The sequence below is a fragment of the Dermacentor variabilis genome, chromosome 1, assembly GCF_050947875.1.
Source record: "Dermacentor variabilis isolate Ectoservices chromosome 1, ASM5094787v1, whole genome shotgun sequence".
Taxonomy (NCBI): Eukaryota; Metazoa; Arthropoda; class Arachnida; order Ixodida; family Ixodidae; genus Dermacentor; species Dermacentor variabilis.
Window position 1 is genome coordinate 181526999 of NC_134568.1, and position 17095 is coordinate 181544093.

Genomic DNA, 17095 nt, shown 5'->3' on the forward strand with positions numbered 1-17095 from the left:
CCTTCACTGGCCATCTTAATTATGATATCTAATCATGGCGAACAACCTATCAATCTCACCTAACGGCAATACAGTACATGCAGAACCAACATATCCGAACACTAACATTCCGTGCACGCCATTGTAATGTTTCATATCTGTATACTCCAAAGCTTCAGCATTCTCTCTGTACAATAATTAGTTCAGTTTAATCTCGCAATTCTCTTCAATTTCATAAATCAGTTAATTTCATCACAAATTTATGGTGATGATCTCGTACGTACTAACCCAACCACGTTTGTCTTTCAAAGGAATTTTTGGTCGCCTATAGTACACTTAAACTATGAAATGCATACCGCTTACTTTACTGCATTTTCATAATGAGATCGCCTGCCAACACACATTAAGCATTCCTCCTCATCAGTAATCTTCAAAAACAAGTTGCTATCACTTCTCATCCATACCTAATACCTTGAATTCTTACCAGACATTTGTTGTTCTGTACTGTAAACATTATTCTGACTTGACTGTTTTTTTATTTCGTGTTTCTTGAGCTTCTGCTTTTCTAAAGGTGTCATTGTTGTAGACCGCATTTATTATAACTTCCTGACATGAAGACCCCATACAGCCTTGCGCTCTGGGTGCTCCATTTGTGAATTTAGTGATATATTTTTCTACTCATAAAATAAAGGACATTGATCGATTGACCTTCTCTGAAGGGCATTGCACTTTGAATTCTCATCCGAATTCTTTCCCGCCGTTGTTCTAGATAAGTCAGATAGAAGTAAAGGAACATTCGAAATAAACATGTCAAAGCTTAGTGGATGACAAGTTGATGCTTTTGAATAGGAAGTTGTGATCGCTGCAATTAAACAAGATCGGCATGGAAGACGGAAACGTTATGTTAATTCTATAGCCGACACAGATTTGCCTACTGTGAACTCTGCTTCCAGCAGGTTTCTCTCGAAGAGGGCACCACTACCTTCCTGCCACCTAAACAGTGAGTTGGGTACTTCACAGACAGAAAATGCAGCAAACGACGCGATATTTCTGCGTCAGAAGATGCTGGCCACCGGACGAGGAATCACAAAGCGACTCCTAGTCTGGTGTATACAGCGCAGAAGACGTAAGAAGAACGACTGGGGATAAAACAAACAGCCGTCTTGTCCACACTCATTCTTCGTGTTGTATTGTGCGTTGTGTGCTCAACTCGACGAACACATTGTATGGCTAGTGAGTAATGAAAGTGCATGCGAAGGCTGTCCGCATTCTTGCTCGAGAAAGGGGAACACGACATCACTGTTCTCGAATTACCTTGACGAAGTAAACAGCAGCAGGCGAGGGCAGTGCCGCCTGCTTCTCCTGGCCTGCTTACCCTGCTGCTTACCGCTACAGGCTGCTTTGTCTCGCCTGCATGTTTAGAGCATATTACTCCTTCGTGTGAGATGAAATACCTTGAACAACTTTTTCGTAATTTCACATGGATCCCATTCCTCTCTGGTAGCGTTGTTTCGCTTGAAGAACGAAACAAACTCATTATTCCGATTATGCGTGAAATAAAAGCCAGGCCCCAGTGTTTGCGCGAAACATGAGCAGAAACGTACCAACCGGTCATTTCAATGCGCACGCGTTCCCTGCTGTAAGTGAAGTCTGCAAACTCTATAAGCATTATGCTAATTTCCATGCTTCTCCACATCAACAAAAAACTACAAAAAATTTTCAAAAATATGACAGAAGCACTTCGAAAACAGCGTTAAGAAATACACGCGGTATAAGTGTATACGTACGGTAATATTTCTTCCTTAGTCGAAGACCGATTAATACAGCGGCAGGAAGTATCACTAGCAGGCCTGCAGAAAGAGCACACGCCAAGGTCACGAGCAGTGGACAGCAGCCCCTTTGCTCCTCGCTGGCGTCGTCGTCATCCGGAAGCTGTTCCTCCTTCTGGTTATCGTCGGGCAGCAAGGGACGCTGCTTTGTTCGCCTCTCTTGAGCTGAAACAAGTCAGAAAGGGAAGTGTCCGCATAAACCGGTCGATACTTCACACAGCGTCCTACTCCTAAGTGTTTGGACCTCTGCGTGCACTACAAAAGAAGACGTACAGGTCAGCACAGTCAGACTGATATGTAAAGGCAAACACACTGAGGATTTGGCAAAAATTACTATAGGATTTTCCAGAGCGCAGCAACATCATTCTTCAATTATAATGGGAGATGGTGTAGCGGTGGCGTAGAGGTAGAGCGCCCGCCTCGCGTGCAAGAGGACCGTGGTTCGAATCCCGGCGCCACGCAATTTTCCTCCGGATTAAAAACAAAGAAAAAAATCGCGTGTTAATAAAATTTCATAAACATGCCTGGAGTGCGGCCTGATCCCGGTGACCAGAGCCGGTAACGCACTCCCTCACCAGAGCAAGGTAGGCCACCCTGGTGCAGTACTTGGCCACAACCTCCTATATGAATACAACAATCAAACCCCGGCCCTCCGTCCCCAGCAGCTGCGAAGCAACTGACTACGGCGGCGGTCAGACCTGCGACGCAGCAGAGGGTGCTAAGAATCACTGGCTCCGGACAGGGTGCCATTGGAATCTGAACCTGACAGCGTTTAACGCTAGAACGTTATCTAGTGAGGCGAGTCTAGCAGTGCTATTGGAGGAATTAGAGGGCAGTAAATGGGATATAATAGGGCTCAGTGAAGTTAGGAGGCCAAAAGAAGCATGCAGAGTGCTAAAAAGCGGGCACGTCCCGTGGTACCGGGGCTTAGCTGAGAGACGAGAACTAGGAGCCGGATTCCTGATTAATATAAGGATATAGCTGGTAACATACAGGAACTCTAAGCATTAACGGGAGGGTGGCAGGTCTTGTTGTGCAACTTAATAAGAGGTACAAAATGAACGTTGCACAGGTCTACGCCCCTACATCCAGTCATAATGACCAGGAAGTCAAAAGCTTCTATGAAGACGTGGAATCGGCAATGGGTAAAGTCAAAACAAAATACACAATACTGATGGGTGACTTCAATTCCAGGGTAGGCAAGAAGCAGGCTGGAGACAAGGCAGTGGGGGAATATGGCATAGGCACTAGGAATAGCAGGGGAGAGTTATTAGTAGAGTTTGCGGAACAGAATAATATGCGGATAATGAATACCTTCTTCCGCAAGCGGGATAGCCGAAAGTGGACGTGGAGGAGCCCGAACGGCGAGACTAGAAATGAACTAGACTTCATACTCTGCGCTAACCCTGGCATCATACAAGATGTGGACGTGCTCAGCAAGGTGCGCTGCAGTGACCATGGGATGGTAAGAACTCGAATTAGCCTAAACCGGAGGAGGGAACGGAAGAAACTGGTGCATAAGAAGCCGATCAACGAGTTAGCGGTAAGAGGGAAAATAGAGGAATTCCGAATCAAGCTACAGAACAGGTATTCGGCTTCAACTCAGGAAGATGACCTTCATGTTGAAGATATGAACGACAATTTTATGGGCATCATTAAGGAGTCTGCAATAGAAGTCGGTGGTAACTCTGTTAGACAGGATGCCAGTAAGCTATCGCAGGAGACGAAAGATCTGATCAAGAAACACCAATGTATGAAAGCCTCTAACCCTACAGCTAGAATAGAACTGGCAGAACTTTCGAAGTTAATCAACAACCGTAAGACAGCTGACATAAGGAAGTATAATATGGATAAAATTGAACATGCTCTCAGGAACGGAGGAAGCCTAAAGACAGTGAAGAAGAAACTAGGAATGGGCAAGAATCAGATGTATGCGTTAAGAGACAAAGCCGGCAATATCATTACAATATGGATGAGATCCTTTAATTGGCTGAGGAGTTCTATAGAGATTTGTTCAGTAGCAGTCGCACCCACGACGATAATGGAAGAGAGAATAGTCTAGAGGAATTTGAAATCCCACAAGTAACGCCGGAAGAAGTAAAGAAAGCCTTGGGAGCTATGCAAAGGGGGAAGGCAGCTGGGGAGGATCAGGTAACAGCAGATTTGTTGAAGGATGGTGGGCAGATTGCTCTAGAAAAAATCGCCACCCTCTATATGCAATGCCTCATGACTTCGAGCGTACCGGAATCATGGAAGAGCGCTAACATAATCCTAATCCATAAGAAAGGGGACGCCAAAGACTTGAAAAATTATAGACCGATCAGCTTACGGTCCGTTGCCTACAAAGTATTTACTAAGGTAATCGCAAATAGAATCAGGAACACCTAAGACTTCTGTCAACCAAAGGACCAAGCAAGATTCCGTAAAGGCTACTCAACAATAGACCATATTCACGCTATCAATCAGGTGATAGAGAAACGTGCGGAATACAACCAACCCTTATATATAGCTTTCATTGATTGCGAGAAAGCGTTTGATTCAGTCGAAACCTCAGCAGTCATGGAGGCATTACGGAATCAGGGTGTAGACGAGCCGTATGTAAAAATACTGAAAGACATCTATAGCGGCTCCACAGCCACCGTAGTCCTCCATAAAGAAAGCAACAAAATCCCAATTCCCAACAAACTTGTACTAACCTCAGTCTACCTCAATCCACCCTAATTTATCTTTTTCTACTTTGTACCAGCCTGAATCCAATTTAATCCAACTTATTCCACCTTGCTCTAATTTGTACGAACAATAATACACCTTAATGAATCTTAACCAACTTTATGTAATCCTGATCCCTTTTAATTCACCTTCATTCACTTCACCTTAGTTCATTTTGCTCCACCTTAAGTCACCTTACTCTAACGTGACCGCGACGTGACGTGTGCACTGACGCATGCACTAGACACAGCTTTAGTCGAGCACAACTGTGGAGCCGGCGTGGCATTGGGGAAGCGTGCTCATCTGGACTGCCCGGGCTTGATTCCCAACAAGACCCAAATGTGCCAAATTTTCTTTTACAAGCTATTAATTTACTTTGTTTACAGGAACCTCCCTGAGAAACTTGACGCCAATCCGAGCATTTCTTGACGTGTTATTCTGCGCCGTCGGTCATTTTTAGTACCATCGCTTGATCACGCCCGAGCTTCTGCCTCATGCAACATACAATGCTTTCGCATTAATAATTGCATGGGTGCGCTCTGCGCCGAGACTCTCCGCAAAGCTTCACTTGCCTATTCCTTACGCCTTCTTTCTGGGGAAGAAAACGAAAGCGACTATAGCTTTGCAACACCGAGCATCAGGGCAGAACCCGTGCTACTTAATGCGACCCAGAGTTTATAGTTAGGCGTGGTGCTGATCTCGCGGCGCTATCTATCCAGCCATAGGCGCCGACTACGAGAGAGGTTCGGAGGCTCGAACTGCCTACTCCCCGCCATGCACCCGAACTTTCCCGGAGCTCGCTCAGGCAACACCCGGTGATGCTGAAGCATACCCCCCAGCCACCCCCCCCCCCCCCGGCCTATCGCCGTGGCCTAATTTGTCATGTACAGACAAGAACGTTTCTGTTAAATTCAAATTGTCGCAGTCGACTACATCTACATCGGGAGAACTTGCAGCTCTTCATGCCGCTATGATGTACTTCACCAAAGAGCCAACAGAGAAATGGGTGGTATTTTGTGACTCTAAGGCAGCCCTTCACAGCATCAAGTCTGCATTACGTCACAAAACTTACGAGCAGATGATATCTGACATCAGGGAAGTGCACCACCATGCTCTGGAAAGAGGACACCACATTATATTTCAATGGATTCCTGCTCACTGTGGCATCGTCGCCAACAACCTAGCTGACAAGGCTGCCCGGTGTGCCCACGAAGATACCAAGACGCGTCCAACACCTTTGGCGAGGTCGGACGCTGCCAGAGAACTTCGCCTACTTTCACGCAAGAAGTCACAAGATCTCTGGTTTTCAAGTGCCTTCAATTGCAGATTACGTAAACTGGACCCCACGCTACGGCTACAACTGCCATCTAGCCTTTCTCGCGGCGAAACAACCTTGTTGTGTCGCATGTGGTTGGGAGTGGCGTTCACGAACGCATACTCCTACCGTATGGGAATGGCCGAGAGCCCGATGTGCGACTCCTGTGGGTGCGAGAAGGCCATCGAGCACCTGTTGTGTACCTGCACTCACTACGATGTCCAACGCCTCTCTCTGCGGGCAACTTTACGCCGACTGGACTCGAGACCGTTCACCGAGTCAAAGATACTCCGACCGTTGCCACACCCGTCACTGGCTCGAAAAGCGATTCGTGCACTAGTGCAGTACTTGAAGTGCACCGGCTTAAGAGACCGTTTATTGTGTCCTTGTGTATGGTGTCCCTCCCATACTTACTCAGTGCTTACTCTCTCCCTTTCATCCTCTTTCTATTCCCCTTTCCCCCACCCCCAGTGTAGGGTAGCAAACCGGATGCTGTTCTGGTTGACCTCCCTGCCTTTCCTATCCTTGTTTTCTCTCTCTCTCTTCTTCCACCAACATCCGAGGTCTATTTTAACATGTCCTTAACTTTGTACTCAGTCAATCCTTCAATTGACAAAAAGCTTGTTACAGTATGGTCGGTGTGGGCGTGCTCCGCTTTATAGTGCTCAGGCTGTCGCTTAATTTCTGTGAATGCCGATAATATGAGGAAAAAATTCACCGACGATTACGATACTCCCAAATGCGAATTTTGAGCGCAGCTGTTTAAGTGTTTTGAATTCGCGAAATATTGTGCCAAAGAAGTCGTTTGTGAACGACACGGTCGTCTCGGCGGCGGTTATAAGTCATTGCTCGGACAGCTCGTTTAGCAGCTGCGGCAGACAAAGCATTTCCACCTGTTGCATCGCTCATTGTTCAGAAATAACTCGCTGATACTATTCTGTATTATGATTATATTGTCACGTGGTAGTGACATTGAAGAACAAAAAAGTGTCAAAACTGCGATTTAGAAGTTTTGCTCTGTATTGGGCGAACTTGTGCCTCGCAAAACAAGTAACACTCAAGCACAACGGTAGCGGCGAGCATAGTCGGGGATCGTCGAAAATCTGATCTGCGGATCAAGCGCATCGGCTTTTACACATCACTCGTCGAAGGTTCCGGTGTAATTGATGGTGCCCACGTAGCTTCCAGAAAGTACTACACAATTCGTCTCGCGCATACAGCCAGATCACAAACACTAGGGCGCCATCTCATAGTCTCTCTACGCCATACTACGCAGTCTTTCGCCATACTCTCTTCCTCCGTTTCCGGCTCATGCCTTTGCTGTAGCATCCTCCTTTGCTTTCCTCCTCGCGCTCTCTTCGCTATTGTCGCCTTTATGTTCCGCTGCGCTACGCGTTCGCTCTTTCACCTTTCGCTGTGCTCGTTCTCTCGGTTACAAGGTCAAAATTAATCCGCAGCCCCTGCACTACCACGTGCCGCGTAACCCACTGTGCACTTTGAAGACGCTAAACGTCACATTTTTTAATCAGCTAAATGTGTGGTTCGACAGAGCAAGAAAACCCTTTATTGTTTCTACAGCGAAGCTGTATATGGCTAGCCAATTCGTCCGTCGGTCGCCTCTTCGCCGAAAACTACTTAAGCGCAACCCCATGCGCAAGCGTGAAAAAAAAAGAAAGAGAGGCGCGCGACTGGCTGCGCCAGTAATGATGTTGCTCTCCGCCGCAGCCGAGCGCGCGCGCACCAGTTTGTCTCCGGCTCCGAAATGGGCAGGCCACGTGTCATACGTACTCCTCAAGAGCAGACAGCTTTCGATCAGCAAAGCCGCAAGCAGAACCGGGAATGAGTTCGTCTACGCCGTGCCGATGCTGCAGCCCAGGCACAAGAACAGGCTCGTGCAGCCGAGCGCAAGAAGCAGCTGCCTACCGAGGATCCGGCAGCCTACCAAGCCGTCGTTTAATGAACCGTTGGGATTAACCCAGTGATAAACACCGGGGCCGCACGCTTCAGCTTCGGTGGTAAACCATCTGTACCGAGTGCTTGGGCAGTTATTTTATTTATTGCTGTTGGCGCACACACTTGAGTAAACCTGCTTCCTATTTCTATTGGAAATTTGAATTCGTTGTTTACTAAAATCGTTGTACTAAACATTTATACGCTCGCAGTGCTTCGTGTTAAGAATGAAGAAGCATCAAAAAAATATGTACCACTCGTTGATGGCGTTCTGCTAGCTCTGATTTACTGTATCCTTACTGTCTTCTCAGGTTCCCTTCGTCCTTGTTTCTTTGCACAGTCACTCGCCTTCCCGGCCCTGTAAAAGTGGATGTCCAGCGAAGTTGCTGAGACAACCCATCACTACAACTTCTGAAGGGGTATGCAATGTTTTACTGATGGTTGAAATGCTCGTTTTGAGCTTGTTCTTTATTGAAACGTAGGCTGTTCTGCGCGGGTGATATCAATGAATGCGCGCACTGTTAGCTTCGCTTTGCTGAGCGCATGACTCATCCCTCTGCAATACGGGGGATGACTCATTGCATTCTTGCGTGCTTAGGGGGGAACGAGCCATTGATGGTGATGATCATTTTTGTTCACGGACGGACACAAAAAATACCTACCACTCAGAGGCTAACAGCTTCGCTGCAAAATGTCGAACCGTCACCTAACGCAAAGAAAGGTGTTGCTGTAGCGTAACAATTATTTTGTAGGCGGAAAAAAGATTGGGACAGAAAGGCTCGTCGGGCCACCCGCAGTAAAATAACAAGTTTCCACCTATGTTGCCAGCAACTGTTCATCATTATAATTTATTTTCCCTTAATGACCACTTCCGGTGTGTTACAAAAGGAGGCGACAAACATCAAGATATACAAGCCAATCGTGCTCAGATTCTGGTGGTGTTGTATGACAAATGAAACAAGCTTGAACACTTGAATCTAAACTTCCGCTACTCTACGGGCTCGTAGGAAATGGCAACAGAATCCGTGCACATCCCCGAAATTCGATGTTCTTGCAGCTTGCAATTGAAGGGGCCTAGACATGGAAGTCCCCTCTTCCTGTCTATGCCTCGCACCTGTATGCTTTACTTCTTTCCTGCCATCACGCCTTGAGCAGCTTCTCAGTGTCAGCATTATAGAAACTACTGAGCGTTCAACGCGGATTGATGGTGAGGGTTGGCCTAGATATGGGCCAATCGCTAATACCGGAGTGTTACGGCATCAAATGCGCTTCATCGTGTCGAAGCCTCCCTCACTCGTCGTAGACCGGTTTAGAAGTACAATTTCTACAGTGTAATCACAGATGGCTGGTGCACATTGATTAAGAAAGAGAAGGACAAGCTGACACGTGAAGTGATCGAAGCATATGAAATCCATTGTGATGAACATAATTGCGTAAGCATGCCATCAGTGACGCTCTCAAGAAGGGAAATCGAATATCTGAATGACGCTTTGTAAAGGGCAGAGGGCGATATAATGAGAGTCCGATTTCTTCTTTTTATTTTTTGGTGTTTGTCTTTGTTGGCCTTCCCCATTGCCTGTTTCTGCCTATATATGTGTTCCTTCTTCCAATAAAGTACCAGTTGTAAGTTCAGCGCTGCGTCCTGTTGTTCTTCTCTCTGTCGCCGTCCGTTTGCGCTCTTAACTCTTTAAGATGCTTTATCAACTATCCCACCAAGTCATCCTTATTGTGAGCACAAAGGAGTTGTCTACACCTAAATTCACGTACAACGTGACATATGAGGCGGAAAGGATGTTCCGCACGCGCCGCCATATTGTTGGCTAACACTCCCTGTATTGTACTTTCTGAACATTTGATTTATATAAAAAAAATAAGCAGCTGCATCATGCGGGAACCACACTAGTTCTTGCGGCTATATGGGCAGTGTTCTCACAATAAATACCAAAACTCTAGATGAACCTGAAGGACTTGCTCAACTATTGCTTATATGGTCAAACTTATTCCACGTCATCGTCGAAGCTGGTGTAGTTGCTTGCATTTTCTTCATCCTGTAGCAAGCAGATTCGTTTCCTTCAAGTCTACAATCGCAGGGTGTTTCAGCGAACACTTTTAAAAATTTTTTGAGCATTACCTGTGCCCAGATAGCGCAATTCTAGTCCATGAGCTGGTCTATTAGACGAGACGGACTTTACTTGCGCAAAAGATTAAATGTGTAATCGACTAATTCACAAAAATGTATCATTTAAGTTTTTAGCTAATTACCTTTTGGCACATATTGCAACTTACTAATTCTAGCGGGTGAGACTACAAGGCATATGCACTTGAAGAGAATTCTGTGGATGATCCCATTTACGAGATACGGGCCGTCAAACTTCTGGCAAAAATGTACTGTCGTTCCGCTTACTTTCTTAACAAAATGTCGTTTTATGCATTGAACCACGAATGTAAATGAAATGCCAAAGCATTTCTCCGCAATCTTGGGGAATTAATATCTCGAAACTGGCGTCATCCTGAAAATTCGTTCCAAGTTCGAACTTCCGTCTTGCGAACTCCCCGCCTAGAATTCCTAAATTGCGATATGTGCCATACGGTAATTAGTTAAAACCTAATTAGTCATTTTTTGCTAATTTTGCGATTATGCGTTTCAATTTTTTGCGCAATCAATGTCCAGCTCTTCGAGTAGACCAGCTCAAGGACTGGAATTATGCTATCTCCCACAGGCATTCTTAAACAACGTGTTGAAAGTGTTAGCTGAAACACCCGGTATGTGTCTGTGTATGTGCGTGAGCTCGATCCGGGAAAAACGTAAGGTGTGATAATGCATGCGGCAGCACGCACACAGGCAATATTTTTTGTTATTTCCCGGGAGACCAACCGCAATAAAAGAAAAACAAAAGCCCGCAGAAGCCAACCGGCCACGTGTTGTGCCTCTGCATGTGTTCGCACACAGCACCCGTGGCTTACTTTTCGTTACGCCCGTTGCATCAGAAGAAGAAAGCAGCTCGGCCCCTACTTGATCATATCTAGTACACTCTACATAAAGCTCTACGGAACCCAGTATGCCGGAAAAGGTAACAAGCTGCGTTGCGAGACACTGCACAAGCTCGGGTTTCCCCCGAAATTTAGATTAGGGGTTTTTCTAAATTTCTATTGGGTGGAGGGCGGCAGGGTTGAGGAGAAGCTGTGGAGAAGTTTTTATATTTTTGTGCCATTGATGCGTCCCGTAGGGCTACCAAAGTTTAGATTCCGAAATATTTACTCAACTTACACAAGTACTAACGTCGTACTTATGAACAGAGAAAACTAAAGAACAAGTACAACGTAAAATGTGTCTGCGACATAAACACGAAGAAGTTGAATGCATGTTCGAAACTGTACACTCACGCCGAAGGTGTATATCGGAACTTTTATATCAGCCACCCCGACTTGCATGCAGTTGACATGTCTAGATATGAATTTACGGCTGCTACACACAATTGAATTTGTACAAGCACAGGCACTTTGCACATCCCGAACATTCACTCAATAACTAAACTAGTAAAAGAAGTATAAACTAAGATGTCAGCATCTATGTACTTTCTACTAATCGTGTGCATGTCATGGTTTCTTCCAACTCAAGCCACCTACGGACGATGTGTCCCTTGCGTACATGCTCTTCTTCGAGCACTATTAAATGAAATTCTCCGTCGTGTCTAAAAAATCGTTACGAATTAAGGGGACGCCTTCAGATACACAAAGGGACGTGTAGGGAAATCACTGGGCGCACGTTAACGCCCTCGCATTCTCACTAATCACCTTTACCTCTTCCACTACTTCCAGGAGCCGCCGAAGCCTCCGGCAAAGTTTGAGCCCTGAGTGCGGCGAGCTGACTGCGCCCTCTGGGGCTGTCGGCAAACACGAGCAGCTCGAGCGGCGAGTCAGGTGCCAGGCCGCGCAGCCAGAGGGAGCGCCGACCCGACTGGGTTCTGCTCCAGGCGGCGCTGCTGCTGGCGCGGCTCGTGTTAGCGCCTCCTGCCGTTCCCGACAGAGGGCGCCGCAGCTCCAGGGTCAGCTGTGGCTCTTCTTCGCCTGCATCTCCGTCCACTGGTGAGGAGGAGAGCAAGGACACTAATTAGTTGGCCGCGCACGTTGTGCGATGCGCGATCACCGAGCCTGGGGAAGAGCGGATCTCCACTGCAATCTCAAGCATCAAAGGATTCGGAAGTTTCCAAACAATGCACCTGCGCTTCGCTGGACGAATGCTTGTCTGGCGCTTCGGTGATTTGGAGAGCTGAGATGCGCGCATTGTTACGCTTTAAAGTGTTCGCGTGCTGTTTGAAGTGGCCGGCGTAAAAATCGGCTAATTGAAGAAGTCGCGAAGCAGCCAAGCCACATTCTACTATCGTCGCTTTGAGTAAGGCGAGACCCGCCCTGGTTGCGTAGTGGCTATGGTGTTAGGCTGCTAAGCACGAGGTCGCGGGATCGAATCCCGGCCACGGCGGCCGCATTTTGATAGGGGCGAAATGCGATAACACCAGTGTACTTAGATTTAGGTGCACGTTAAAGAACCCCAGGTGGTCGAAATTTCCGTAGTCCCCCACTACGGCGTGCCTCATAATCAGGAAGTGGTTTTAGCACGTAAAACCCCATAATTCAATTCAGTAAGGTGAGCGCTCCTTTCCAAATGTTCTGTAAATCTTTAAAGCTGCTAGAGCATATTCTATTATGTATACGGGTATACAAGAGGTCCGCAGACAAAGGAAAGCTAATACCTGGTACGACTACAGATAATGAAGCTTTGGAGTTAACTGAGAATAGAAAAGTGCAACAAGAGCTTTGTTCATTGTTTTCTTCATTTAAGTGATGAGTGAGCTGTAGCTTAATTATTGTGCTATTGCTATAGTACTAACGTACATTATAGTACTAATGTACTATAATGTACTATAGTACATTATGAAAGGGACAACACCAGCCGGACTATTGTATGCGTACAAAACATACTTGCAATCGCGCACCACGATTCGTCACAAATGACAATTAAAATGGTACAAGAGGTAAAGCTGAATGTCAACAAGAATAAAGCTAGGGAAAAGTGAAAGGCCATGTGGAACATGCACCAATGTTTAGAAGTTTTAGTATTTAGTTTGTTAATCAGTACTGTATTTTTCGCTGAGATCCTGGCTTTTCTCACGCTGGCAAAAGCACATGCGGGTTTGTGGAATAGCTCTTTAAATCGAGTGATTTTTAACGTCCGAAAGTCAAACATGTATGTAACACGCCTCAGTTGAGAGCTAGATTTAAATTTTGAAATCAGCCGTTACCTAAATATAGCTTAGCACGGTTCACTGTTGGGCTAGTTGGTAATCTGACCAGCTTCCAGGATTTGCTAAATTTTCTGACTTGCGTCGGTGTGCCTTAGTGCATTTGAGAGTGTTAGGCTGCTGAGCACGAGGTCGCGGGATCGAATCCCGGCCACGGCGGCCGCATTTCGATGGGGGCGAAATGCGAAAACACCCGTGTACTTAGATTTAGGTGCACGTTAAAGAACCCCAGGTGGTCAAAATTTCCGGAGTCCCCCACTACGGCGTGCCTCATAATCAGAAAGTGGTTTTGGCACGTAAAACCCCATATATTATATTATATTTGAGGGATAAATAGCTACGTTTTCTGAACAGTTCAAAGTGCTTTAGTTTTGTGACATTATTCGTGCCTGTTGAGATTACAACATGGCTTATCATGCTTGAACCCACGAAATCGTTGACACAATGGTTACTGCTGTTCATAGTTTTAGAGCACAGCTCTTAGGCGCCCGTTGCTGCGGCGAGCGTCGGCGTTACCGAGCGAACGAGCACAACAGCGAAGGACGAAAGAGTGAACAGCGAGGAATAAAAGGCGGGGATAGCCGAGAGAGCGCGAGGGGGAAAGCGAAGGAGGAGGGTGCAGCGGAGCCGTGGGAAGAAAAGCGTGTACTGCGTTCCTACATAGCAGTCAATGCTGTGGAGGCTAGACAGACTTCTTGCAGTGGCTTCGTTCGCACTTGAATACAGTTCGATTTTTTTCACCGCAATTGTTCGCAAATATTGTTTCTTTATATATAAGCTTAGCATTGAATGAAACAAGTTTTAATCGTCAGAAACGAACAGGTTGTGGCATACAGCTGCTAATGCGCTGTTATAGATAATTTTGATCTTTATTTTTTTTTCGTTTTTTTTATTCGCGACGTGTCGCAAGGCGCCTTGCGGGAGAGGAAGAGCTCAACAGGGGGAAAGGGGTTGGAGTAAATTCTTTCTACCTGTAAGAACACTGTCTTATACGCAAATCTTATATAACCGTATACGGTTGTCACACGGTGCATTTTTAGGCGATCAAGCCAGATTGACGATTCAGTCGATCTGGCAAATTATACGTCGGTAAGAATTAATCGACGATTAATTCCACCCTGCCACGAAAGAGACAAATGTTATGCTGGCGGTTTGCGGCCAACGAACAGCGCCCAGCGATTCAAGCGCGATACTAGAAGCGCGTGGCTGCCGGCAGTTGTAGCGCCGGCAGTTCTTGCGCCAGCAAGAAGTGCCGGCAGCCAAGTCAATCGCCAAACCAATCCAACCAATCGTCAAAATGATTGCAGCGCCCGCACCTCCAGTGGTGGGCCTTGCGCCCAATATAGGGAGCTTTGGCTTAGTGGTTCAGCACATTCCATTCCAGCTACAACTATGGGCAGACCATGAGTAGTGCGTACTCCTGAGGAAGAAGCTGCCTAACGAGAGCGTCAGCGAGAGTTGGCTCGTGAGCGGGCTCGTCCTCGTAGGGCCGACCCCGAGATGCGTGCCAGAGATGCCGAGTTTAAACGGCAGCGTCGGGAGGACGATACCGAAGCGCGTGCCCGAGACGCGGAAGCACATTGGCAGCGCCGGGAAGTGAAAAGATTGTGAAATAAAAGATTTACTATATAGATTGCTTGGGTAGTTTTACTTGCATGCTGTAACACTCGGTGTAACTAACACAGCTTCGCTGTTCGACCAAATTCACGGAGTCGAAGGGATGGTGATTTCTACTTCACAATCGTCCGCAATTCGAGAAAGCATCACAGAAAAGCACGCACCCCAAAAAAGAAAAAAAGAGATAATAAATCGTGGTTATGATGGTTTGTTAAAGGTACGTTGCTGCCACGCAGCAACATAGCAAACGACCACTAGCAGGGACCCTTGTGGCACTGGCCCAAATAAGTAATTATTTTCTTTGATTCATTTCTAAAACCAATGTTCAGGTTCGCGAAAACTGGGCAGTTGCAATCTAACCGACAGCAATAGTCATACCTGTGCCGGACGAGTTGAACTAGCAATCTTTCAGGTTCTCTCTCTCGCACGATAGATCACGTAAGTGCCGCTAGTTATTCTGAGCTGAGTGCGCTCCTTCGCGCTCCTTGTCCGGATTGCGTTCCTTTCCTGTGGTATCTACATATTTTAGCTGGAAACCCCTTCGCAGCGGAGCTGCAACGAAAGATGAACAGCATGCTGGGACAAAAATCCACTTAAATAACACTCCTGCCACTTCGCGGTAACTTTGGTTTTCCAGCGATTCCTTTGCCGCATCCCACGGGAAACCCACCCGGCGGGGAACGTAAGCCGGAGTTCTCGCGCTCAGCCACGCTACGTGTCGTAAGAGCTCGTCCCTGAGCAGCGGCTCTGCGCACCGTCTGCCGAGATACCGGTTTTGGTGGCGGACGACAGACACACGGCTCTTAGGACGCATTTCCAACGAAACGTTACTCCCCTTCGTGGCAATAGCAAAGGTCTGAGCAGTGAGTAAAACAGTGTTTTGGCCACGTGTGCGCGAGCGAGCGCGTGTGCGCAGGCCCTCTTGACGGCCTGCTTCTTTAGTGCTTGGAATTTGCTAGTGTGCTTTGGATCACGCTTGGATCGCATTTTTGTTTGTTACAGCGTAGGGCCATCCCAACTTTCTTCTTCTGACAGCAATAATATTTGCCAGCTTCCTATGTCACCAAGTCTGACACCTTTGAAGTCCGCCCGCGCTCTTATCCCCTTTAATTCCCCAGTGTACCGCGGCACGTCGCGACGGAGACGCTGCTTTGTGAAGAAGCGATCTCGCAACTTCTGCAACCGCTGTTCTCGTTGCTCGAGACAGGTTATGAAAGTTTCGTTATTCGACCGGTCATAGCTGTGGAACATTTTGGTTTTCTAAATTAATAACAAAAACGGATAAATACTTAAGCGCCGCGATGCGTGTTTACCAAGTCTCATGGGCAGAAACGCACAGCTTAGCTGACACACGGTTTTCGTCGGCTCTCTCGCAACCGCCGTTACCTTTAGCTTTCCCAATGATATTTTAATATTGCTGTCATCACAACACCGAACGTCCTACTTTTCTACTTCATTTTCAGTTATATTACTTGTTAGGTGCAGTTGGAACCTTTTGATTTCGGCAACATTAACTTACACATATGCCCAGCTAATTAAAGAGAACGTAATAAAATAAAGAAGAAGGAAGGACACAATAAATAAAGAAGTGTCTTTCAGGTCCATCCGTCATATACAGGGTATTTCACGTAACTTGTGCCAAGGATTTAAAGAAAGTGGTTTGCCGCAGCTGCATGAAACCAAACGGCATATGGTTTGCCGCCATATGGTGCTCCTTGCATTATTTTTTATATTGCGCCTAATTAGCTAAAACTAAGTTGAAATATGCAAAATTTTTAATATTTGCTTTAGGGTCAATTGCGTTTCGTTGTGTTGCAGAGGGGATTCAAAAACAACCGATCCAATTTTTTGACGCAACGTACATGCGGCGTGGCGTTTTAAGAGCGGAGCTCTTTAAGCTTTAGTTCCGCCGTGGAGCGTTACCAGAAAACTTAGCCCAGCTGTGCGCCGCCTCGCGTTGCCTAGCAAACACCTGCGAGAGCAGCGAGCCACGTAACCTCCTCGCACGTTACGCGTAGAGGGTGGAGTCGTGACGTCACAGGCGAGTAAAAGCTCGGAACAGCCGGCGCGGCGACATACCTCTCGCCTCCTCTACTCCGTGCGTACGTGCTGCTGCCATGGGAAGACCGAAGAAAGTCCTGACGCCCGAAGAAGGAGCGGCTTACCCGGAAGTGCGCCGTGCTGCCAAGCGAGAAGCGATACGTCGCCGCCGAGCTGATCCGGAACACCGTGCCGAAGTTGCGGCTGAGAAGAGGCAACGCTGAGTCGAGGATTCCGAGTTTCAGTCCAGGGAACGCGAGAGTCGCCGCCTGAACGCTCGACGTCGCTGAGAAAGCGAGCCCAGCCTGCGACTGCTCGAAAACGTCCAGCCTCAAGCCCACCAAGACAACAACTTA

At 47.0% G+C, this 17095-nt stretch overlaps 1 protein-coding gene across 1 annotated transcript in view; it reads right to left on the reverse strand.

Moving 5' to 3' along the window:
* Positions 1 to 17095, reverse strand: part of LOC142590426 (hemicentin-1-like) — a 158799-nt gene that overhangs the window by 15274 nt on the left and 126430 nt on the right. Inside the window, exons 5-7 of the mRNA XM_075702554.1 lie at positions 11584 to 11865; positions 1767 to 1973; positions 1294 to 1389 (exon numbers count right to left, since the gene is read on the reverse strand). Of these exons, the coding sequence (XP_075558669.1) occupies positions 1294 to 1389; positions 1767 to 1973; positions 11584 to 11865 (585 nt within the window). The remainder of the gene's footprint in view (positions 1 to 1293; positions 1390 to 1766; positions 1974 to 11583; positions 11866 to 17095) is intronic.